This window comes from Sinocyclocheilus grahami, unplaced genomic scaffold (assembly GCF_001515645.1).
Source record: "Sinocyclocheilus grahami isolate Dianchi unplaced genomic scaffold, SAMN03320097.WGS_v1.1 scaffold812.1, whole genome shotgun sequence".
NCBI classification, from domain to species: domain Eukaryota; kingdom Metazoa; phylum Chordata; class Actinopteri; order Cypriniformes; family Cyprinidae; genus Sinocyclocheilus; species Sinocyclocheilus grahami.
In genome coordinates, this window is record NW_015505991.1 from 312028 (window position 1) to 337873 (window position 25846).

At 39.3% G+C, this 25846-nt stretch overlaps 1 protein-coding gene across 1 annotated transcript in view; it reads right to left on the bottom strand.

Annotated features, from left to right (window-relative positions):
- Nucleotides 1-8158: 8158 nt before the first annotated feature.
- The window catches only part of LOC107562220 (cadherin-17-like), a 42316-nt gene continuing 24628 nt past the window's right edge, over nucleotides 8159-25846 (bottom strand). Inside the window, exons 6-11 of the mRNA XM_016246826.1 lie at nucleotides 17029-17270; nucleotides 16123-16253; nucleotides 12992-13231; nucleotides 9933-10049; nucleotides 8527-8643; nucleotides 8159-8419 (exon numbers count right to left, since the gene is read on the bottom strand). Of these exons, the coding sequence (XP_016102312.1) occupies nucleotides 8319-8419; nucleotides 8527-8643; nucleotides 9933-10049; nucleotides 12992-13231; nucleotides 16123-16253; nucleotides 17029-17270 (948 nt within the window). The 3' untranslated portion in view covers nucleotides 8159-8318. The remainder of the gene's footprint in view (nucleotides 8420-8526; nucleotides 8644-9932; nucleotides 10050-12991; nucleotides 13232-16122; nucleotides 16254-17028; nucleotides 17271-25846) is intronic.

A 25846-nucleotide genomic window follows, 5' to 3' on the forward strand; every position in this document is an offset into this window, starting at 1 on the left:
CGCCTCTTTCAGGGCAGGTTTTGTGCGTATGCAACGGTTATAAATAAGGCCCCTGGTGTGTTGTTCCTAAACAAATACTTTTAAGAGAATGATTCAGTGACTCACTCATTAAGAAAGTTACTCATTCTGTTCCTGAGGCATTGTTCTCAAGGTTAATACATTAGAAGTGTCAGTATAAGTATCTCGGATCTGTTCATTAAATATGCCATGTTCTGTCATGATGGCGCAGGCTGATGGGTCCTTAGCGCAAACTGATGATATCACAGTGTTAAACTACTTGTCACAAGCTGATTGGTTCATGTTGCATACGCAGCCAATGAGCTTGCTGCTTTGCATTTCAATGGCTGGTTAACCTTCACTAGAGCAGTGTGCATCGCGCTTTCAGAGTTCCTCTGAAACTCAACAGCAAGATAAGTGAACTACTTCTTATTTCGGTGCATTATTGTGTTCGTCAGCTTTACATTTCTAAACTAGCAAACATATACACTACAAGTTGAAAAAATACGTGCAGGTTATTTGAGAGAAGAGTATAAGCAGAAGAAGCATTCAAGCGTTCTCGTGTTTAAATAACAGCAGCAGCAATCACTTACAGTACTGTATTTCTTTACTTGAGTCCAAGTTCAAATAACTCTATGAACTGCTCCATTGTAAACTTACGCAGCTTTATATGAACCACTGCAAGCTGTAAAGTAAAAAGGAAGTGTTTGTCCGAACTCAACTGGATTTAAGAGAGAATGCAAATATCTTTGCGAGTGGATGCAAAAGTCTTGTGAGGAAGCTTTGTGGGAGAACGCAAAATATTTGAAACATATTTTTTCCTCCCACCCCATCTTTTTCCCACCAACATCTGTAGTATACATACAGTTAGGGTGTTAATAAATGACATAGTCCGTGATATAAGATTTTGGTCATATCGCCCATAAGTCATTCATCCCACTATAACAGGCACGTCATGTGTAGGCTACACTTCTTGTATTTTTCGTTTGGGTGTCACTGTGGCCTCAAAGCTTACAACTCGCTTACTCCGGCTCGATTGCTATTCCTGAGGTAAAACACGCCCTCCTCATTACCCTACGGACAAAGAAATGTAGAAATAAATAAATGTGGAAATAAATAAATATAGAAATAAATACATAAATGTGGAAAAAATTAAAATATGCATAAATAATAATTATTATTATTTACTTTTCTTTGTATGTTTATTTAGTTACTTACTGTTAATAGAATGTCTAAAGTGGACTATCGAAATAAAGTGTTACCATATATATATAGATTTTTTTTTTACATTTGTTTGTATATTTATTTATTTCTAATTTTGTCAGGTTTGGCATTCCATACCAGTGTGTCAGTGCCAGTAAGCACTAGTTGTATTATCAGTGCTAGCCAGGTGGTTAAATTTAGATCTGGCATTCATTTAGTTGCAAAGTCTAACAGTATGAGAACTCAAAAGTACATGCCTTACAGCATGTCGCAGGGTAAATATCTCATGTGCCTTACTAATGCTGAACTAACTCTGCAGGGTAGAGTATGTTATTCTGTTCACAGACTGTTAAAGTAGGCTACCATTAGAAAAACTTAAATGAGGAAATCGGGAATTCAATCTGAAGTGACCCTAAGAAAACTAGCTCTAATTAGGCTTTTAAAGTAAAAATATGAAAATATACAATGGAATGAATGTAGGTCTGATTAATATGTTGTGTTCTAGTCATTTTGTTAGGATTTTATTTTTATTAAAATGCTACTTAATGCTTTTTTTTCACTTCACTAAAACTGTCTTTTTACAGTTTACAGCCCCCCCCCCCCATTTTTCCCATTATTTGTGGATCATTTTGGCAGTGTTTACTCAAAAACTGAGGTGCATGAGACCTATGACCAATCAGTTCCAAAAAAAAAAAAAAAAAAAAGTTGACAAAAATATTGAATCCAAGATTTGTTAATAATATAGCAAGATGAGCATAAAATTGCTTTACATGCAATTTTAAAAGGCCAGTCACCAAACCAAACACCAAATTAGGAAAATAATTTTTAACACATCAAGGGTTAAAAGTGAAATACTGTACCTACTGAGTCAAAAAAAGATCAAACTTCAGCAGTTTGTTTGTTGAAGGAGGTCGAGCCGATATTTTGCATTTTTAAATGATATATGAAATAAAAAATGCCAAGTTTTAATTTCAGAAATTGGAGCAACTTAGTGTACAACTCAGTTACATAGTTACCTATGCATACCTTACTGGTATGCAAAACAATAATAAAATGTGACATTAAGTCTCAAATATGTGAACACACAAAGTGAAAAAATAATAAAAAATAACACTATTATTGTAATGAAAATGTAAATGCTGAAGAGGACTGCATTTACTGGATGAATGCCACATGAGGTTGTGCTGCAGAGTGCAATAGGGTGATCTAAATCTGAATCACTGACTAAATTGGATTGCATGCTTGTCCCTCTTCAAAAAGCTCCACTGGAGACTGCCTCACTCACTGTGGTGAGATTAAATATGCATCAGATCAAGACAATTACATGTTTTTCTGGTTGAAGGAGGCCTCTCAGATTTAGACAGCTAACTTTCACTCGCCTTTTCCAATCTCAGCTGTGGTAAACAAGACGGGTCGACAGGGAGAAGTGGAGAGAGTCTAAGTGGCCAAGACCCTATTAAATTAATCAGGCAGGTGAACACTTGGCTCATTTTGTATAGATTAAAAAGGATTATAATTAGATAGATGCAGAGCGCTGTTGATGTTGAATCCTACCCAAGTGTGAGCACATGGCCTGTGTGGAAGGGTGTCACTGAAACTGGCAGGAGCAAGAATGGCCAATCTTCATGCTGGCCTGCTCGCTGTGGCATCACTTTCAGGTCACCAGTCCCTGCCTCCACATTGTGTAAACAGCAAACGATAAGCACTGCTGATGTGCTGTGAACCTTTATGCTCTCTGTGGTGAGAAATTAAGGGGAAAGTTAAAGGAAAGGGGACACTGTCCAGCTCTGGAAATGACAAATATTTTATACAAAGAACTTTTCCGCAAACCAACAGCATCATAGGTACTTCATCACACTGAATTGTGTTTATATGTCTCACGTAGACATCACAGCTGTACTCTTCCTGGCCAAGAATAGAAGCAGGAATTACAGCTGACTGAGACATTTGGCAAATCACTATACAGGACTCATGCAGAAAGACATATTTTCAACCTAGGCTCATTGGAAAAACGTGCCTGTGGGCATTTCTACAAAATGATTTTATGCTGCTTCTTGCACATTTAGGGCCCTATCATTACACCTGGCGCAATGCGGCGCGACGCAAGTGTTTTTTGCTAGTTTCAGCCTGACGCAATTGTCATTTTTACGTCCTGCGTCACATTGTTGAAATAGCAAATGCATTTGCGCCCATGAGCGTGCTGGTCTGAAAACAAGGTGTGTTCAGGCGCATTGCTGGCGCGTTGCTATTTTGAGGCAACTGAAATAGACTGTTCCATTGACCAACAAAAACCTGGTCTAAAGTCTGGACCAAGTATTGAGTACATGTACAGTAAGTGAACATACTTTCCAGAAGGCCAACAATTCACTAAAAAATTTTTTTTATTGGTCTTATGAAGTATTCTAATTTGTTGAGATAGTGAATTGGTGGGTTTTTGTTAAATGTGAGCCAAAATCATCACAATTAAAAGAACCAAAGACTTAAACTACTTCAGTCTGTGTGCATTGAATTTATTTAATACACAAGTTTCACAATTTGAGTTGAATTACTGAAATAAATGAACTTTTCCATGACATTCTAATTTATTGAGATGCACCTGTATTTTTATTTTTTGTATTTATTTATTTTTTTGTTATTTAAAGAGCACATTAGTAATATGCGCCTATACACTTTGCTTATTACACACACAGGGATGCACAGCAGCACACAAATGTTTTTAAAAATGAAAAATTAAAGGATTAAAATGTAAAATATTATAATTGTGTACATAAATATAAAAATGCCTACATGTCATAATGGATAGTCTTTGCATGTATCAGAATTATGCGCACGAGCAGATCCGTTCCCTCAAGAGAGAAGTGTTCAGTTTTTCCGCTTGCAAATTCTGCCATGGCGGGAGCACAACTGGCTTTTAAAGGGAATGGGAGATGAGACTCCGATTGGTTTATTATGCCCAAAACACACCCATTACTCATTAAGAGAATAGGGACAACCCTTTTAGACCATGCGCCGGGTGCGCCGACCACTTTTCCCATCCTTAAACTAGCAAAAGTGGATTTGGACATGCCCTAAGCGCAATTGCGCTTTAGACCATGCACTTAGATCGTTAAAATAGGGCCCAAAGTGACACTATTAAAGTGGAAAAATGTCCAGTGAGTTGAGCTAAAAGCAGTTTGGAAATGAAATGTCCATTGTGTGGCACTAAATGGTTAATTCTCTATTGTGTTTGAAAAGACTATATCACCTACACAAAACCCTACCTTAACAAAAGTAATCATGAGATTAATACACATTTGCTGAAACATCCATGCTTCTACAAGTCTATAAGCACCTTTTTTATCTTTTATGACCCACGTTTTATGGGACTCATACCTAAACGTTACACATTACAAGTGCAATGCTGTACCAGGCTACTGACCAAGTTTGTCAGAAAAGTCATACATATGGAGCTGTGTCAAAATATATTAGTTTACAAATTATGCACTATGATAAAAGTGTTCCCTTTTGAAAACGGTCTCTTACGTTGCGCAAAACGCTATGGAGGAAACTCCTGTTTACTCTGAATACTGAAGCCTGATTTGTTCACGTTTGTGTACAAACTACACAAACAAATGGCATTTCAACCGGCCAAAATGGCAGAGCCGACTGCCTATATAAGTCGCGATCAGAGTGAAGATCATCTCTTCGCTGGACTCTGGCAGCGGAATGATGCTCCTCTTCAGCGGCCATCCGGCGAACATAAAAAACTATTTTTCCTAGAGCAACTTTTCCTAGCTCCAGGAGAATACAGACTACACCCCCAAGTGGTTCCAACGATTTGGTCGGTCTTCGAGAGGGCAGAGGTGGACCTCTCATTGCCCATCTTATTTCTCGTGTGACGTGTCATCCATTCTAACCTTTTTGCAAGAGCTGCTGGATAAAGGGGCGCACCCCTTCCACGCTCAAAGTATATGTGTCTGCCATCATGGCGAATCATGCTCTTGTGGCTGGCAAGTCAGTTGGCAAAAGTGACCATGTTAAATTACTGATGGGAGGTCGGAGATTGAATTCACCTTGTCCTTATACTGTGCCGACCTGGGACTTATCCATGGTCCTCAGGACCCTTCGAGGACCCCCTTTGAGCCACTCCATTCGACCGACTTATGGCCCCTGTCACTTAAGACCACCCTCCTTTTGGCTTTAGTGTTGGTCAAGCGAGTGGGAAATCTGTAACAGCTCTCAGTCAGCACTTCCTGCCTTGAGGAAGAGCCCTCATTGCCAGTGTCGGGGGTAACGCTTTACAAGTAATGTGAGTTATGTAGTCAGATTACTTTTTTCCAAGTAAAGTAACGCATTACTTTTTAATTTACAAGAAAATATCTGAGTTACTTTTTCAAATTACTCCAGTTACTTTGTTTCCCATGTATTGACTGACAGCTCTTGTGTTGCCATGTTGAGAGAAATCAGGAGTAAGTGCAGAGCGTTGCATGTGAACATGATCTTACTGTAGTTCTAGACTAAATATGAACATGTATTTACTCATCTCACCTGCACAAAACAGATTCAGTATTCCTCAAAATGAATAAAAACAGTAAAAATGCAAACTCAAAATATGACACAAACCTGCATAAATATGCTTTATGTATTTAATCCCATTTTATTAACCAAAGTCTTTGCTGCTGACCTTGAGCCAATTGATCCAATGAACCATACAAATAAGCAAAAGCGAGTTTAGATAAACACAACATTTGTGTGTTTTTTTTATTGCTGATCGAAGAGTGTTGAGCTTTCTTTACTTAAGCCTGAGTCTCATTCATATCACTTTTGGTGTTAAGGGGCTTTTACATTTGCCAAAAATATAACTTTTTTATATTAAAAACAAACAATCAAGCCCAGATTTAAAAAGTAACGCAAAAGTAACAATGCATTACATTCCATAAAAAGTAACTAAGTAATGTAACTAGTTACTTTTTTAGCAAGTAACGCAATATTGTAATGCATTACTTTTAAAAGTAACTTTCCCCAACACTGCTAATTGCAGACACTCCAGGGCTGAGCTCGCAGAGTGGCTTTGTTCTGCACTTATTTATAGCATGTCACTATTGGATACGTTCCTCATTGTGTTTTACGCAACATGAGAGACCATTTTCAAAAGGAAATGCTCCGGTTGCTAACGTAACCTGAATGATGCACGATGCAGCTGTCGATGACTGTTACTAGCGGTTGAAAGGTTCTGATAAAATGGCATTCAGCACAGAGTTACAGCCAGTCGACTCTGCCCATTTTGGAAGGCTGATATGCCATTTGTTCGTGCAGCTACACAAACGTGAACAAATCAGGCTTCAGTATAATCAGTATAATAAACAGGATTTTCCCCCATAGCGTTTTATGCAATGCTCGTTCACGTTATCTAAGGGAACCAAGGTTACGTTGGTAACCGGAGTGTTTTCAGGTCATAACATAGTATTGTTCAATATTGTTCAAGTATCATTCTATATATGAACCGAACGAAAATAAATCTTTATTAATCTCTCCTACCCCGTGATCATAATTTGTGTTAACAGGAAAAAAAGTTGGTGTTTTACTGCCGCTAGTATTTATTTCAGCTGGCAACTGCTGTGAATTGTATGTATAGGTAAGTTTTTTTTTTTTTTGCAAAAGCATGTTTTTTCCAGTGAGCCTGTATTTCCTCTCTTTATAACAAAATGTACATAACTTTGACAGAGGTTAAAAGCAAAAGCTTACAGTTACAGCTGGTTGATAGTTTAATCTAGCCTGTTAGCCAGCTGTACTGATCTGATCCTAAGAGAACTAAAACAAGGCCAGATAATCTAAATATAGACCCTGCTTTTCACAGTATTATAAGGCTTGACCTACGAATGACTAGGGCTTTTTGTAAATATTCTTTTGGGCTGTTGCCCTTCAAGAATACGCAAACATAGCCAATAATTTCCCTCATGGGGTTGTTTGTAGCAAAAATAATGTGTTGACAGTTCCAAAAGCAATTCATATTTTGTAATATTTGTGTACATGATGTATTTTAAGGTTACATTAGGGAACATCTTGAAAACATCTGTATCAGGAACTCAGCTTGAAGGTAAATAATCAGCATGTTGTTTTTGGACATTACAATTCTTTCCTTACGCCCCAGCAGAATGAATAACCCTGGATGTGATATTATGGTCCTATGCTTTAATAGCAGAATACTCATGAAAGAGATCCTGAGAGGTTACAATGTTCGTCTGTTGACTAATGAATTATTTCCTCATGGCAAGATTTAGCAGCAACATGACAGGAAGAGCATGAGGCAATGTGACAGGCTTACCAATATTTTAAAAGAGCACCTGAGGCTGGTGCGTGCTATACATTCGATGCCAAACAGGCTTCGTTTACAGTCATAGTGGGAAGGCTGCTGTTTGGAGTCACTAAGCGGCATTATATTTTTAGCGCATTGAATATCTATATATAGCATATTTGTAAGGTCATCTGGGTCACGTTCGCCAGTGTCATCTCACCATAAACAGGAGATGGCTGGCTAAAAGGGATTGTCGGTAATCTTCAGGAAAAAAAAAAAAATATATATATATATATATATATATATACAAATGTTTTAATCACCACTACTATATTGCAAACAGGACATTCTAATTACAGTAAATTGCATTCAAACTAATATCTCAAAGAAAATTTCTGAAGGTCTCATGAAGTTCATTAACCTGAATCTTTTTTCTTAATGTATATGAGTGATCAAACTGAGCTTGTTTTCTGATTGTCGTTATTTCAGTTCATCGATCACACAACTCGGAGAGGAAAGAAAATGAATGAACTGATTTATTTATCGATCCCACATTTTTAATCACCGCTAATTATTATAAACTATGATTGCAATAAAGATAACTATATAGCTAAAAAACAAATAAATAACATAGAAATATCACATGTAGAGAGAAGTTTTGAATTCTTCACAGTGGTACTAATCTACATATATTGTCTAATAAGTTACTTTTCACTAAAACCAAAAATGTATTGTGTCAAAAGTAAGCAAACTTGACTTTAAACAGAGAAATCCTTCAATGAGTTGATGTCACTTTTTAAAGCTGTAGTGACCAAATGACTGAATGGTCTAGAACGCTCAGAAGTTAGAGAGAGACTTTAAGTGGCACTCGTTCCTGGCAGCCTTTGCTTGGTGGTGTTGAATTCTGGTAGGACAGTCTCACAAATATAACAATCAGTATAACGCCTGTAAACAAGAACATAAAATGTGATTGCAGGAACTGCAAATTGTGTTATCCTCTTCTGTTTCCAATCATTTCAGGATGTTCTGAATGAGCTGTGTACATGTCTCACCTAAAACTCCCAGAGTTCCGAGCAGGATGCCCACTGTTGACTGAATAGTGGGCATGCCCTGAAGCTGTTTTGGTGCTGTTCTACAGTTCCCCCTCACGTTGCATGGGCAAACCGTCACTGTGAGAGAAACATTGACCATTGAGCTCTTTTTAAATGGGTTATAGGGGCAATGGTTGCACACAGGAAAATAGGACATATGGAGCACTAGATTGAGGGTGATTGCATCGGTGAGGTCTCGTGGGAAACTAGCATGAGAGTCAGACAAGATGAGATTGTGACAGGGAGGGAGAGAGAGAAGCCATGCACCTGTGGCCATGCATCACTGGAGACTCTGTGAACAGGATGTTTCCTGAGAGAATCTATTAAACCAATGGATGTGAATGCATGACCCAATCACACACCAAAACACACAGCATTGGTTCTTAACCTTTTTGGCCCCCATATTGGCTAAGATAATTAATCTGGTATTTCTGCTGTAACTACATCAACGCTGCTTGTTTTTAAACTTTTTTTTAATTAACAAACTGGCAGTGTTGATATATAAATTAAACATGATTAATTTTTAGATAAGATTCAGGATCCTGTATGTTTTTAAATACAAATAAGTTATTGAGGGGAAAAAGAAATATGATTTTAGATTATATCTTGTTTTTTGGTGTTTTAGCATTTTAATTAATTTACATTTTTTAACATAATTAAGTAATAATACATAAATTATTTTAAGTCATCCTGTGGCCCCTTTAAGAACCTCTTCTTGTCAGGTAAATATGCGCATACAGTATGCTCAAAAAAAAAAATCAGTTTTTATTCAAGTCAAAAATGGTATTTTAATATATTTTTTTAATGTGACAAGATCAACTGGTTTTTATTAACCTGTATACATGTTTTATTTATTTTTAAATCAATTAAATCTACCTTCAACTGTATGCATCCATTTTAAACAATGGTCCTTCCAGGGAATATGTAAAAGGCTAAATCTATATAAACATTGCTTTAACTTGAAAAATCTCACCTATTATCACAACCTCACATCAGTGAGCTTTATGAGAAAACAAGGCTCCATCATTACAGAAACTGACTACATTAGAGCTAAATTGTTTCACAAAAATCCTCGGACTGAACAGTCATTAAGCTTATTTGTACATTTTAATGCTTGTTTTATCATGGAAATGTGGCTTAACTGCATTTTTATGTGACGGGGGAACATAGTGAGAGATCCAAATTTAAACAATGTCATTTGTGACCTCCAATGAATATTACAGTCTCCAGTGAGCCAACTTAACATTGTGTTCAGACAGCTGATGAATGCAATGTATGAACATAATCAAATGACGTACATGGTTTCCTTCTTTACGTAAACATGCTCACTTTTCATTCATTCAGTTCTATGTTAGTCCATGTGTTACCTGGCAGATTGATGAATGTGCTTCTGGGTGGAGAGCTGCTGTCTGAGATGGTAAAAGGTACAATGTAAACCTCTGGAGGCAGGTATGGGACATTCAAAGACAGGTTGGTGTGAGTGTCTGTGGGGAAAAAAATGACATCCCAGCTTACATTTCTATGAAAGATCATAAAGAACAATGTTGTTGCTCTTACCAGTTATGATGTTGGCTTGACAACATAAATATTAGCAATGCGCTAAAATATGCTAGCATGGAAGTTAGTAAGGAGTTACTATAACATGCTAGAAACATGCTAAAACATGTTAGCAACATGTTACAACATGTTAAAATGCTAGCATTGTGTTAAAACAGCTTAGCAACCATCAAACTTAATTTTAAACTTTCAGATGAGGCCAGCGTCAAAGTTTGTCCTTACAAACTTTATTTTCTCTAGTTATTAATATGAGTTATAATATTTACCCTTGGAATAAAAATAATAATAATTAGGTGACACACCATTAAGTCAAGCAGTCGAGTGTAATGTTGCTGAGTAAATCTTATGGAAAAACTCCTCACTGGGCCCAATCAGGATTTGGCCATGTGACGCAGAAGCAAGAACTGAGTCCAGTAAACAATAGGCTGTTATCAGTCTCTGCTCACTCTTATCAATGGCCCAAGAAGCCCCACTAGTGTCCTTTAATGTGCTAGTCAACAGGGGACTAAAGGGGTCACCAGTACTAAACTAGTACAGGATTATATCTCACAGGTATCTCTCTTGTCAGAGGTGACCATTATGTTGCCCATGGCCTCCACATCAAAAGCTTTCTGGTGGAACCACTAAAAAATAAATGTATAGTTAATTCTACACAATGTAAACAGTACAATACAACTATCTATCGGGCCTATTCATAGTTTTCAGTCACGTGACTGGCATGGAGACCAGGAAAACTGCAGCACAAGCATGTCCATCTCTTTCATGCCATGAATATTTAGATCACCTCTCAAAAGAAGAAAAACAAAGATATGTGACCAAACTTGGGCACATACACATTGTGAAAAACGCTTAACATGGCTTAATGTAGACTGTGATTTTAAAAGATCAAATTCAGTGTACACCTTATTGATGATGCGTAGTAAATACAGGCAAGCAGATGACTTTCTTATTTGTAATTTTGAATCTTTTTTTTTATCCTTCATTCAAATTCAGGAACTGAACTCCACATTAAAGAGGTGGATGTGCTTGTATCATGAGTGGACACACACATCACACAAGAAAAGACACATGTTCAGGGTGAAATATAAATTGAGACCTACAGACGACAGACTACATCATCCCTCACCATCATTCTCGACAGGTTTTCATGATCAGTGTTGGGGGTAACTCATTACAAGTAATGCGAGTTATGTAATCAGATTACTTTTTTCAAGTAACTAGTAAAATAACGCATTACTTTTTTAATTTACAAGAAAATATCTGAGCTACTTTTTCAAAAAAGTTATGCCAGTTACTTTGTTTTCCCATTTATTGACTGACAAGTCTCCTGTCCCCATATTGGGAGAAATCGGAAGTACAGAGGCGTTGTGTGTGCGCTGTGTGAAGATGATGTTACTGTAGTTCTAGACTAAATGTGAATGTGCATTAATTCATCCCACTCACAAAAAACAGATTTAGTATTAATCAAAATGTATTAAAACAGTGAAATGCAAACTCAGAATATGACGCAAACCTGCAATAATTAAATATGTTATATAACACAAATGTATCTAATCCCATTTTATTAACCAATATATTTGCTGCTGACCTTTGATGATCCAGTTCAACCATACTAATGAGCAAAAATGACTTTAGATAAACTAACAATTGTGCTTTGTTTTTTTTATTGCTGAAGAGTGTTTTTTCTCCTGCGTTCTACTGTACAGACGTGAATTTACTTTTGCTTCAGCCTGAGGTTTATTCAATACACTTTTTGGTGTGAAAGGGCTTTTATATTTGCTATAAACAGAACTTCTTATATTAAAAACAATCAAGCCCTGCTTATATTTAAAAAGTAATGCGAAAGTAATGCAAAAGTAATATAACACATTACTTTCCATAAAAAGTAACTAAGTAACGTAATTAGTTACTTTTTTAGGGAGTAACGCAATATTGTAATGCATTACTTTTAAAAGTAACTTTCCCCAACACTGTTCATGATAGAGCATGTAAAGCTGAACAAGTAAAAAAGGAAGAGAGAGAGAGGTGAGTGTGGAAAAAAAAGAAACTCACTGTTGGATGTCTAAAGATCAATCACATAAAGTCAATGGAAGTACACTTTTAGCCTCTCAACCTACCGGCCCCAGCTGTGAGATCATATAAATTAAAGGCAGCATAATTACCCCATGTCACTAGAGGAGGCCTTTATCCATTAACAAGAAGGAAAAAATAAACGGAGAAATACTGAGACAGAGACCAAGAAGAAAAAATTGAGCGTGAAAGAAAAGGAGTGAACAACAGAATCAAAATCTATTTGATTCTGGTCCGTGACTCAGACGCTGCAACTAAGTCGACCTGCTCACCGGCATGAGCTTGGCACATTAACGACGCCTAAAGCTATCAGGAAGAGAGCCATTACGCTTATTACACCCAACACAGATTTGTCTGAATACACTAGACATGGAGGGCAATTTCCTTTGTCAGTACGCTCTTTTCCCCAGAACTGCACTGTGTGTGATTTAGCAAGTGGAAAGCATGGCACCCAGTTCGGATGACGTTTTAATTTGACTGTATAGATGCTACAGCCACAGAACAGCAGTTTTTTTCTTTTCTTTTCAAATCTCAAATTTTATCCACATTGACGTCATTGCTAGAGAAGGTCAACGTAACCGGGCATGTCAGCGCTATTGTGATTATAGAAGGCTTGGGCACATTAAGGGAATGAGTGAAGATCGTCTGACATGTATTTTTGAAATGACTGACAGACAAATAGATCTTTAAAGATGGGTCACCTATTTTTGGGCGACGGGGAAGATTTGTCACTTCACATTCAGCCCAAGTATTACTCAGTATGTAGAGGGGTTGGAAGTGGGTAAAGGAATAGACAAACCATTGATGGGAGTGAGCTTCCAGTTGCGGTGGACAGTGGCGTCACTGCGGAGGGAGAAGTTGAGCCTTCCTCCATGCTGGGGCCCATCGCTGTCCCGAGAGGCCAGAACCAGAGCCTGATCCTCCCAGCGAGGTGTGCACAGGTACTTCCAGGAGTAATCGCCCACCAGAACAGGGCTGTTGTCATTTACATCCAGAATGTGCACTGTCACCAGCGTGGAGGCCGACAAAGAGGAATTACCTGAAGGAGAGAAGAGGTGGCAGAAAACATTTTCATCTTAAACGGTATTTAGTGCGCATTTAGTCTGTGTATTATAGCATGTGTGTGGAATCTCTTAAAGGTATAGCTCACTCAAAAATGAAGATTTTTTTCAAGAATGTTGGTAACCAAACAGGTTTGGTGAACATTGACTTCCATTGTATTGACAACAAAAGACCGAGGCATTTTTCAAAATTTTCTGTTCCAGCAAAGAAAGAAAGTTGTACAGGTTTGGAACGACATGAGGGTGAGTAAAAGATGACAATTTTTTGGTGAACTATCCTTTAATGAGAGTTAGCAACTACACTAAAAATCCACACTATGTGCCATGCTACAAAAACTTTATTATACAGTGAATTAAGCCATGCATTATTAATATCATGTATATAAACAGAGATGCAACTCTAGCCATAGTTCAGTGGATTTAAACGGTTGGTATAAATAAGCTGCTTGCACTGTTTCTTCGCTCTTTTCACTGCAGGAGATGGTTTAACGAGGGCATTAACATGATGCTAAATATTGGTCAGGAGCTGCGTTAAAGAGAAGCTACTCACTGCAGAGTAAATGGGTGGAGCTTACGTCTCGCTCCTCCCTGCTAGACGTCCAGCGAGGAGGAGCAAATGTAATTTGTGCCTAATGATTGGAGCTAGAATATCCAACCACACCCTAACCTTACCCACCACTCTCCCTCCACCCCATTAGATGTCCAGAGAGGTGGAGCTGGAAGTCATTTGACTCTGCAGTGAGTACCACTTAGCAATAAAGGCTGTGCAGACCGAGATTAGTGTTACAAAGCTCAATGGCATCAGTCTCTGTTTAACCAAGAGAGAGCTATTATTATAAAACAACAGAGTCTGATTTGAAAAGGAATATTAAACTTCATAATCTTATATTTTATCTTGCAAAGAACAGCTCTTGCTGCCAGAATCACATTAGATGAAAAAGTCCATAGGCTACATATTACAGAAGAAAAAAAAGAGAAGAAAAGCCTCCAAAATAAACAATAGCAAAAACACCAAAGATAAATTCTAATTTTCCGGAAGGAGCTGAAAAAAACAAAACAAAATCACAACACTCACTAGCAAGCCCCAAGAAAATGAATAAAAAAATTGCAACTAATTTCAGACAGACCTTAATTGAGTGTTTGCATTTTAAGCCTGCCCTGTAAAACATTCATATAGTTACACTTTTATGTATTTACATATTTTGTTATGACACCTATATAGCAAAGACAGTAATATATTGAGCTGAATTTTAGCCTCTTAACTTTAGAATTGTTTTTGTAAACAGACTAATATTTCACACAAAATAGTTTGAAATTAAACAATTGGCAGACCACCTGCGGTACCACCATGGACGTCCTAGGGCTTATGGACTCCCTGTTGAAGACCCCATCACTAATGAATGACTAATAAACCTGAAGACCAGACCTTAAACAAGAAGTTTGTAAGATGTATGTCAAAAAACATTCTCTTAATCCAGTTTGTTGCTCATCGACTACTATAAGTACGTCATTAATGGGTTTATCTCCCCCAAATGTGTAAACATTGAACTTCCCAGGCAGGCACCATCAAAAGATTTAGGGTGGCCCACTCAGATTTCTCAATCTTTTTCCAGCCTAAACTAAAGAGAGAGACTGGGGGGTAGCTACTATTGCAGGCAGAGCCAGAGGGTGTTTAGCCGGTGTTGGACCATGGCTTATGCGTTACATGGGAAAAGAAATTCAGATTTGGTTATAGAAGTGCAAGTCAAAATGCGAAGATTTGCCAAAATATGCAGAAATAGATAATGGGGTAAAACAAGGGTTAACTTTGGCGGTGCTTTTAAAAGATGTAGGAATTAAATGGAATGTTTGGGTTTCAATCAAGATGCGGAACTTGTGGAGCTTCTTCTTAACAGGTACTCTAATGCTAAACTCAAGTTTCTGCCACACATGTTAGCTGTGTACTATCAATCCCCAAATGAAATAATAAGATATTGTAGGGATAAGAATAATAGTAAGGAAGTGATGAGGTATAAGGCTGTTTGAAAATATGCTTTATTTTTTATATATATATATATATATATATATATATACATATATATAAAAAACACTTTCTGTCTATTTTTATGCATCTCTTTCTGCAGCCCAGAGTAAAGTACAATTCCTTGAAGGTCAGAAGCTCTCAGATACCGAGGTATGTGTATTATTTTTATCTGTCATCTAGAGTTTCTTTATTTTTCCCTCCTCTTATACACTCCCTCTCATTTTCGACCCTGCTTCAACACTCAAGACCACGCAAGACAGGGAGTTGTGAGTCATATCTCTTGTTCTCATCTAATCGCTCTCCTTTTTTCTCCCCCGTAAACATTTGTGACTGAGCATTCTGGACTGCACTGATTTCTCATCTGAGAGCGCTGATGGGGGCAGAAGGTAATTGGAGGGTGAACTGTGACCTTCACACCTCAAATCTTTGATCTGCGCCTTACATTCAGGTGCAGAGAAATTATGTGGAATTCTATAGCACACACACATATCGTTCACACACCACAACATCTCAGCTGGTGACTCATTCACAGCTAGTTACATTGTCTGAGATTTCTCTCATGGCGTGTGTATGTGGCCCAGAATTTTCAATGAGATTTGATACTGAATAGAGCCTGTCACAGCGTTTCGAAATGTCAAGTGTCTCAGCAGCACTGATGATTCTGAAAAAAAGAAAGCCGAGGGATGTTGATTTTACCCAGATGTCTCTCATTGATAGCATCTTCTTCTTGTACTTGCTCTGTATAATAACTTCAGTTTGATGGACATGTTTATTCAAACAAACAACATGAATTGACAGCCCTCCACAGTGAATGCATGCATGAGGAGGGGGTAAAATGTCACTTACGCCCATCTTCAGCTACCACCTCCATGGTGTAGGTGCTGTTCTCCTCTCTGTCCAAAGCCTGGACCGTCTTGAGCTCTCCTGAGTACTTCCCAATGGAGAAATATTTCTTAGTGTCTCCTCTCAGTGAATACCTGAAGAAAGAACAGCGTTTGAATCACATTCTCTTTCATAGCAATTATACCATTATGGATTATAATGCAAAAAAAAGAAAAAGGCTTTTAGTAAAACAATCTACAAATAATTACATTAAATTGATCAAAAGTGAGTGTAAAGATTTTTATTTAAAAAAAAATGCTGTTCATTCTATTCATAAAAAAAAATTTAAATACATGTATCACATTTTCCACAAAAATATAAAGCAGCCCAACTGTTTTCAGATTTTAAATAATAATATGTTTTCAGCATATTAGAATAATTTCTGAAGTATCATGTGACACTGAAGACTGGAGTAATGGCTGCTGAAAATTCAGCTTTACCATCACAGCAATAGATTACATTTTCATATATATTACAAAAGAAACCAGTTATTTTAAATTGTATTGTATTGTACTGTTTTAATGTATTTTAGATCAAGATTCAGATTATTTTCCACCTTCCAATGGGAAATGATTGAAATCTATATGAACAACATACAAGATTATAAATTATGCTTCCACACATTTACACTTCTGGATTAAGAGTTTTTGTTTGTTTGTTTGTTTTTAACCAGTTTTAGTTTTTAAGCAAATAGTGAGTTTTCTCTGTGTGCTTTAGATTTTGAGAATGAGGTGATCGTGTCAATTGAGATTTATTAATTTGGGGAATCTCTCATTGTTTACAATTGTTGCAGGATGGCAATTGATGTAGATACAATTTGTATTGTGATTGATAGTTTTACTAATTTAAATGACTGAAATATCACCTTACCTGATTGGATGAGAGTCAGGGTCATAACCTCTGATTGTGGCAATAACACGTCCTGGCTCCTCCCCTTCTCTGACGGTGACTTCATAATGGCTTTGAGACAAAACGGGGCCTTCATTGATGTCATCGATAAAAATGGTGACAGTTGCTGTGGATGCTGGTCCGTACCTGCCTCGGACCAGAGCAACTGGGTTCTGAGCGCTCAGTACCAGTATATACTCATTCTCCCGCTCAAAGTCCAGCACCTGCACGCAGTTGGCCAATGAGCACACTGTTAATACATTACATTTTTTTTCAAGAGAAAATAATGCCACATTGTAACAAAAAGCAGTGTTCTGATTTTCACAGGCAGTTGTTTTAATAATCTGTACCAGCACTGTACTGTTTCCAGTGTAGTTAAGTTTAGTGTAGTTAATTTTCTATATATTTTGACAGTAACCTCTGACCTTAATAGTAGCCATCTTGTTTTACTCAGTTGATGCTGATAGTCACACGGTTAAAGCAGCTATTTTCAATCCTTTCATCATCTTTGCAATCATTTAAAGAAGCTTTGTTTGTAAGTATTAAAGTGTTTACAAGAACTTCATCATCATCTTATATTTGGTATTGGTGATGTTATTCAGGATAAATTTTATGTTTAGAGAGGTTATTTTCAGTACAGTGTTACATGCAGCTGCGTTATTATTGTGTATAGTATATGCAGTTATCCCTTAAGTGAACTGTTACTTATCTTTAATGCACATTCTTTAGAAACTTATTTTTTCATTTTTTTTGTATTTCAGTTTTACTCCATTCCACTTATATTTGGTGGTAATAAATCCATCCTTCAATTCAACGTCACTGTGGAAGGAGTTATTTATCTGCCTAGTTCAAGAAGGGGAACTCTTTTACGAGGGCAGAATAGTAAAAAGACACTTAACATTGATTGTTGCATCGGTGAATAGGATTTCAAGTTCTGCTTTAACCTCAGAATGTCTTCAAAAGGGAAACAAAGCATGGAAACCAGATCAGTGTGTTCACGATCATCAAGACGGTCAAGCAAGTCTGCAGCAAGTGTAGCCGCATTGGAGGCCCGTGCAAAGGCAGCACTGACTAGAGCAGCGTATGCACAAAAGGAGATAGAAGTGAGAGTGAAACAAGCTCAAGTACAAGCTCAGCTTAAAGTGGAGGAGACTCGTTTGGAGGCTTCCCTGAATGCACTCCACCAAGAAAGGGAAGCAGAAGCTGCTGCAGCTGAGGCGTCAGTGTTTGAGGCAGTTGCAGAGATAGGGGACATTGAACAGCTATCTCAAGGCAAAGAGTGTCAATCTTCACATGACTCATTGCAAAGGACTGAGAAATATGTAGAAGATCAGCATAAATATAAAGAGGTACAGATACCAATACTTGCAGAAACCACTGAAAACAAGCCATTAGCTCCATACTGTGTTGATCTGCCAAAGCCTGAACCCTTCGTGCAGAGTAGTCCTTTTCAGGACTAGCCACAGAGACAGCCTCCAACTCGTGACCTCACACATACTGCAACACCCCTAAGCTCCCACACCATGCAGACTCATGCTGAATCCATCAAACATGCAGGTGGGAACACATCACGGTTTAATTCTGCATTACATGATGCATCATCTTCTAGACACAACATTAAATTGACAAGTCGCTTACCCTCTCATCACAATGAGTCCCATGCTGCTCGCTCAGATGTGTTTGAGCTTGCAAAGTTCCTGGCTCGCCGTGATCTTCTGACAGGTGGACTAGCAAGATTCAATGATAAACCTGAGAACTATTGGGCCTGGAAGTCCAGCTTTTGCAATGCTATTGAAGGACTTGATCTTAAGCCTAGTGAAGAACTAGACCTACTCATTCAATGGCTCGGCCCAGATACTACTGAACAAGCAAGACGCATTAGATCAGTCCACATCAATAATCCAGACATTGGCCTCGGCATGGTCTGGACATGGCTAGAGGAATGCTATGGCACTGCCGAAGCCATAGAGGCAGCTCTCTTTAACAAACTTGAATGGTTCCCAAAGCTGTCTAACAAGGACCCTCAATGTCTCAGAGAGCTAGGAAACCTACTTCTTGAGTTGCACACCACCAAAACTGAAGGCTATCTACCTGTCATGGCCTTCCTAGATACTGCACGATGCATCAGCTCCATTTGAGAGAAACTCTCATACAGTCTACAGGAGAAATGGATGTTGCAGGGAACTCGTTACAAACACGAGTATGGTGTCAGCTTTCCCCCCTTTTCATTCTTTTGTGATTTCATTTGTTGTGAGGCCCGCATGAGAAATGATCACAGCTTTAACATGAGTATGCATAATGCTACATCATCTAAAGGAGAGAGATTTTCATCGAAGGCAATCAGAGCTCCCGTCACTGTTCACAAAACAGAAATAGACACTGCCACACAAAGGGATGAATCTACCAAAGCAAGTGACAATCTCAACAGACAATGTCCAATCCATAAAAAGCCACATCCCCTCAGGAAGTGTAGATGTTTCAGGGAAAAGACCTTGCAGGAACGCAAAGCTCACCTCAGAGAGAACTCGATATGCTTTAAATGCTGCTCCTCGACTACACACCAGGCAAAGGACTGTAAGGCAGTAATACAGTGCTCTGAATGCAATAGCGACAAGCATATAGCTGCACTTCACAACGGCCCAGCCCCCTGGTCAAAAAAGAAGGATACCAATCCCTCTACAAACTATGGCGGGGAGCGAGAAGAGCCTCCTTCCCCAGTCGCCACATCCACCTGTACAGAAGTGTGTGGAGATCACAGCAGTGGAAAATCCTGCTCAAAGATCTGCCTGGTAAATGTGTATCCAAAAGGTGAGCCTCAGAACAAACAAAAGGTTTATGCAATCATAGACGATCAGAGTAATAGATCTCTGGCAAGATCTGCCTTCTTCGAGATGTTTAATGTATGCTTTAGATGCTGCTCCTCAACTACACACCAGGCAAAGGACTGTAAGGCAGTAATACAGTGCTCTGAATGCAATAGCGACAAGCATATAGCTGCACTTCACAACGGCCCAGCCCCCTGGTCAAAAAAGGAGGATACCAATCCCTCTACAAACTATGGCGGGGAGCGAGAAGAGCCTCCTTCCCCAGTCGCCACATCCACCTGTACAGAAGTGTGTTGAGATCACAGCAGCGGAAAATCCTGCCTGGTAAATGTGTATCCAAAAAGGTGAGCCTCAGAACAAACAAAAGGTTTATGCAATCATAGACGATCAGAGTAATAGATCTCTGGCAAGATCTGCCTTCTGAGAGATGTTTAATGTTGCAGACAATACGGCACCTTACACACTTAAGACGTGTGCAGGTGTCACGGAAGCTGAAGGGCATAGAGCTGAAGGTTTTATAGTGGAGTCCTTTGATGAAAAGACATGCCTTGCTCTTCCATCACTTATTGAATGCAACCTCATCCCAAACAACAGAGCAGAGATTCCTACTCCAGAGGCAGCAAAATACCACAACCACTTAAGATCAGTAGCCTCCAAGATTCCATGTCTAGATCCCAAGGCCAAAATTCTGATTCTTCTCGTAAGAGACCTCATTCAGGCACACAAGGTGCTTGAGCAATGCAACGGACCACAACATGCTCCCTTTGCACAGAGGTTGGCCATTGGGTGGGTGATAGTTGGAAATGTATGTCTTTACGGAGCTCACACGCCTTCATCAGTTGATGTTTTCAAAACTCATATTTTAGGAAATGGGCGCCCCAGCTACATGAGTCCATGTCCAAACAGTATGCATGTGAAGGACTTTTTCAATCTTCATGATGAGCCACAGAAATCCTCCACGCTAAACCCTAAACAGAGAAGTTTGCTGGTACATAATGAGTGTCCGATAGGAGAATCAGTTTTCTGCAACACAAAGAATGACGATAAACCAGCTCCTTCTATGGATGACCTTGCCTTCCTCAAGATTATGGAAAGAGAATTCCATCAGGATGAGTCAAATAGCTGGGTTGCCCCACTTCCGTTCCGTAGCCCACGGCAACGCCTCCCGAATAACAAGGTTCAAGCCAACAACCGGCTCACGTTACTGACTCACAAACTAAAAACACACCCCGAGGTAAGGGAACACTTTGTGGATTTTATGCGCAAGGTATTTGAGAATGAGCATGCAGAGTTGGCACCACAATTGCAGAATAATGAAGAGTGCTGGTATCTGCCAATGTTCGGGGTGTACCATCCAAAGAAGCTTGGCTAGATAAGAGTAGTATTCGACTCTAGTGCTCGACATCAAGGTGTATCATTAAATGATGTCCTCCTTACTGGCCCTAATGTAAACAATAGCCTCTTGGGGGTTCTACTGCGGTTCAGGAAGGAACGTGTGGCAGTGGTGGCTGATATTCAGCAAATGTTCCATTCCTTTGTGGTCGCAAAAGAGCATCTGAACTTTTTACGCTTCCTTTGGTATGACAACAGTGACATAGACAACAAGGTGCTGGAGTACCAGATGCGAGTGTATTTATTTGGTAATAGCCCGTCTCCAGCAGTTGCCATATATGGACTCAGGAGGGCTGCCCACGCAGGTGAAAAAGACTATGGATCCGAAGCAAGGCACTTTGTGGAAAGGCATTTTTATGTGGATGATGGCCTTATCTCCCTCTCCACAGAAGAGGAAGCCATCAAGCTGCTCAAGGCCACTCAGAAAATGCTTGCTCTGTCTAATCTGCATCTTCACAAGATTGCCTCCAATAAAGTGGAGGTTATGAAAGCATTTCCTCCAGATGATCTTGCAAAGGAGTTAAGGAATCTAGATCTCAGCACTGGCCTCCCACCAGTTCAGAGAAGTTTGGGGGTGAGCTGGGACATGTCTGAAGACGTGTTCATCTTCCAGGTTGCAGACCAGGTGAGACCTTACACTAGACGTGGGGTTCTGTCAACGATCAACAGTTTGTTTGACCCACTTGGGTTTGCTGCGCCTGTCGTAATTCAGGGCAGACTCCTGCTCAGAGCGCTAACCACAGAGTCTTGTGACTGGGACGCACCTCTGCCAGACGAGAAATTTAAGGAATGGAAAGTTTGGAGAGACTCATTAAAAGAGCTTGAGCATGTCAAGATTCCCCGCACATATGCTACAATCTCTCTCTGTCAGGCACAAAGAAAAGAGATGTGTGTCTTTAGTGATGCATCCACAAATGCTATCGCAGCTGTCGCTTACAGCAGTGTTATCAATACAAGTGGTAATGTAGAAGTTGGCTTCATGTTTGGTAAGGCTAAACTAGCTCCCCGACCGGAGACATCTGTTCCCAGACTTGAGCTGTGCGCAGCTGTTCTGGCTGTGGAAATAGCTGAAACCATTGAAGATGAGATCGACACTAAACTGAATGCTGTGACATTTTATTCTGACAGTAAAGTCGTCTTAGGCTACATCTGTAATGAATCCAGGAAATTTTATGTATATGTTAACAACAGAGTGCAGAGGATACGGAAATCTACACGCCCTGAGCAGGTAATTCAGGGCAGACTCCTGCTCAGAGCGCTAACCACAGAGTCTTGTGACTGGGACGCACCTCTGCCAGACGAGAAATTTAAGGAATGGAAAGTTTGGAGAGACTCATTAAAAGAGCTTGAGCATGTCAAGATTCCCCGCACATATGCTACAATCTCTCTCTGTCAGGCACAAAGAAAAGAGATGTGTGTCTTCTGTGATGCGTCCACAAATGCTATTGCAGCTGTCGCTTACAGCAGGGTTATCAATACAAGTGGTAATGTAGAAGTTGGCTTCATGTTTGGTAAGGCTAAACTAGCTCCCCGACCGGAGACATCTGTTCCCAGACTTGAGCTGTGCGCAGCTGTTCTGGCTGTGGAAATAGCTGAAACCATTGAAGATGAGATCGACACTAAACTGGATGCTGTGACATTTTATTCTGACAGTAAGGTCGTCTTTCCTACATCTGTAATGAATACAGGAAATTTTATGTATATGTTAACAAGTGCAGAGGATACGGAAATCTACACGCCCTTAGCAGTGGAAATATGTACCTACCGATCAAAACCCTGCTGACCAAGCCATAAGATCCGTTTTGGCAGCTGACCTTCCCCATAGCACGTGGTTGACTGGCCCAAAATTCTTGTTTACAACGACACCACCTGAAACTGACACTGGTCTCTTCAACATGATAGACCCAGAAGTAGACATTGAAGTACGTCCCCAAGTCACTTCTTCAAGGAGGAATGGCAGAGGATTCCCAAATCCAGGTGTGAAAAACTTGTTGCCTCTTTCCCAAAAAGACTCATGGCTGTATTCGATCAAAAGGGTGCTTCTACTAAATACTGAGCAAAGGGTCTGAATACTTAGGACCATGTGATATTTCAGTTTTTCTTTTTTAATAAATCTGCAAAAATGTCAACAATTCTGTGTTTTTCTGTCAATATGGGGTGCTGTGTGTACATTAATGAGGAAAAAAAATAACTTAAATGATTTTAGCAAATGGCTACAATATAACAAAGAGTGAAAAATTTAAGGGGGTCTGAATACTTTCCATACCCACTGTACTTCAAGAAAGGAGTTGGACCCCAAACGCTTTGAAAGATTGTCAAGCTGGCGATCGCTGACTCGTGCAATAGCAAGACTTGTGCACATAGCCCACTCCTTCAAGCAGGACAGCGACAAGAGCACTTGCAGGGGCTGGCATATATGTGACAAGCCCTGCTCAGTTCAAGATCTAGAAAAGGCAAAGTCCATTCTCATCCACAGCGTACAAGCAGAAGCCTTCTCAGAGGAGCTGAAATGCCTTCAAGCAAGCACTGTGATTTCCAATCAAAGCCCTCTCTTTAATCTATCCCCTTACTTTGATAAATCTGGCTTACTCAGGGTTGGGTGGACGCATTTCACAAGCAAACCTTGGGAGAGATGGAAAAGTAAGGAAAGTTGAGGTCAAGGTGGTCAAAGACGGATCATCTAAGGTGTTCCTGTGACCTATATTGGATATCGTTTTACTGCTATCTCCTGGGACTGAATAGACAAACACTATTATGCTTAATGATGGCATCTTACAGATCCCATACGGGGAGTGTACTGTTTCCAGTGTAGTTAAGTTTAGTGTAGTTAATTTGTTCTATATATTTTTACCGTAACCTCTGACCTTATTAGCAGCCATCTTGTTTTACTCTGTTGATGCTGATAGTCACACGGTTAAAGCAGCTATTTTCAATCCTTTGATCGTCTTTGCAATTATTTAAAGAAGCTTTGTCTGTAAGTATTAAAGTGTTTACAAGAACTTCATCATCTTATATTTGGTATTGGTGATGTTATTCAGGATAAATTTTATGTTTTGAGAGGTTATTTTCAGTACAGTGTTACATGCATCTGCGTTATTATTGTGTATAGTATATGCAGTTATCCCTTAAGTGAACTGTTACTTATCTTTAATGCACATTCTTTAGAAACTTATTTTTTAATTTTTTTTGTATTTCAGTTTTTCTCTGTTCCACTTATATTTGGTGGTCATAATAAATCCATATTTCAATTCAACGTCACTGTGGAAGGAGTTATCTATCTGCCTAGTACAAGAAGGGGAACTCTTTTACGAGGGCAGAATAAGCACACTGTAGACCAGGACAAAATCACACAATCTGAGAGTGTCTCACTGGTCATTGCAATGTGTCAAACTGCATTTCTGAAGGTAAAATGGGTTCAAATCAGGTTCTGAATGACCCATTGTATGCTCTGATGTCATTCTTCAGACTGAAGGTCAGATATTTCTCTGGATGCTCACAACCTGCTGACATCACTCTGGATGTATGTCATGCACTGGGCTGTCTTGGTAACAGAATGCAGATAAATTACGATCTGAGAGTGGGCGATGTCAAAACAGTTTTTGGTTATCCATACCTGTAATTGTCATCTTTTCATTTTCATTTAACTTAATTCTCAAGGCTTCACCTTTAAAGCTTGTTTGTTGAAAAATCAACAACAACAAAAATCATCCAGATTGAAGAATGCTCGCCAGACCCGGGAAATGAATTGGGGACCATGGTCTGACATGATGTCCTCGGGTAGTCAGACACTTCCATCACAGTGGGTAGACCCTTTAGCGGAATGAGTTTGGCATCTTGTAGATACTCCAGATTTTTATGATCTGTGATGACGGTAAATGGGTGACGGGAGCCTTCGAGTCAATGCCTCCACTCCTTGAGGGTCAATTTCATGCCAAGCAGCTCACGGTTACCAATATCATAGTTACGCTCCACCTGGGACAGCTTTTTTTGAGTAGAAGGCACATGGATGGAGTACCAGAGGTTCACTCTGTCACTGAGAGAAGATGTCTTCCACCCAGGTGGTGGATGCGTCTACCTTGACCAGGAAGGGAAGCTTGTGATCAGGAAGCACAAAGGCAGGAGCTGATGTAAAGGCGTCCTTCATAGAAATGCAAGTAAGTATCAGTAAAGCAGAGGTTAAAAGTGTGATATGGAAGACAATAAATCAAATGTGGCAAGAGAGGTGGGATAGAGAGGGGAAAGGAAGGCATTTATATCAAATCCAGAGGGATGTTAAATGTTCAGTGATTGGTAGTGGAAATCGCAGAGAGGAAACAGTCATATCTAGGTTAAGATTGGGACATTGTTTATTAAATAAAACACTCAAGTTAATAGGGAAACATGATACTGGATTGTGTGAGGTTTGCCAGGAAGAAGAGTCAGTGGAGCATGTGGTCTTGAGGTGCAGCAGGTATGAGGTTCAGAGAGAGTTGATGAGGAATAAGTTGAGAGAGATAGAGGTTCAGGACATGACATTAAAAGAGCTGTTGAGCACACAACACAGGGCACAGACTAGAATTCTTATGGATTTCTTAAGGGACACA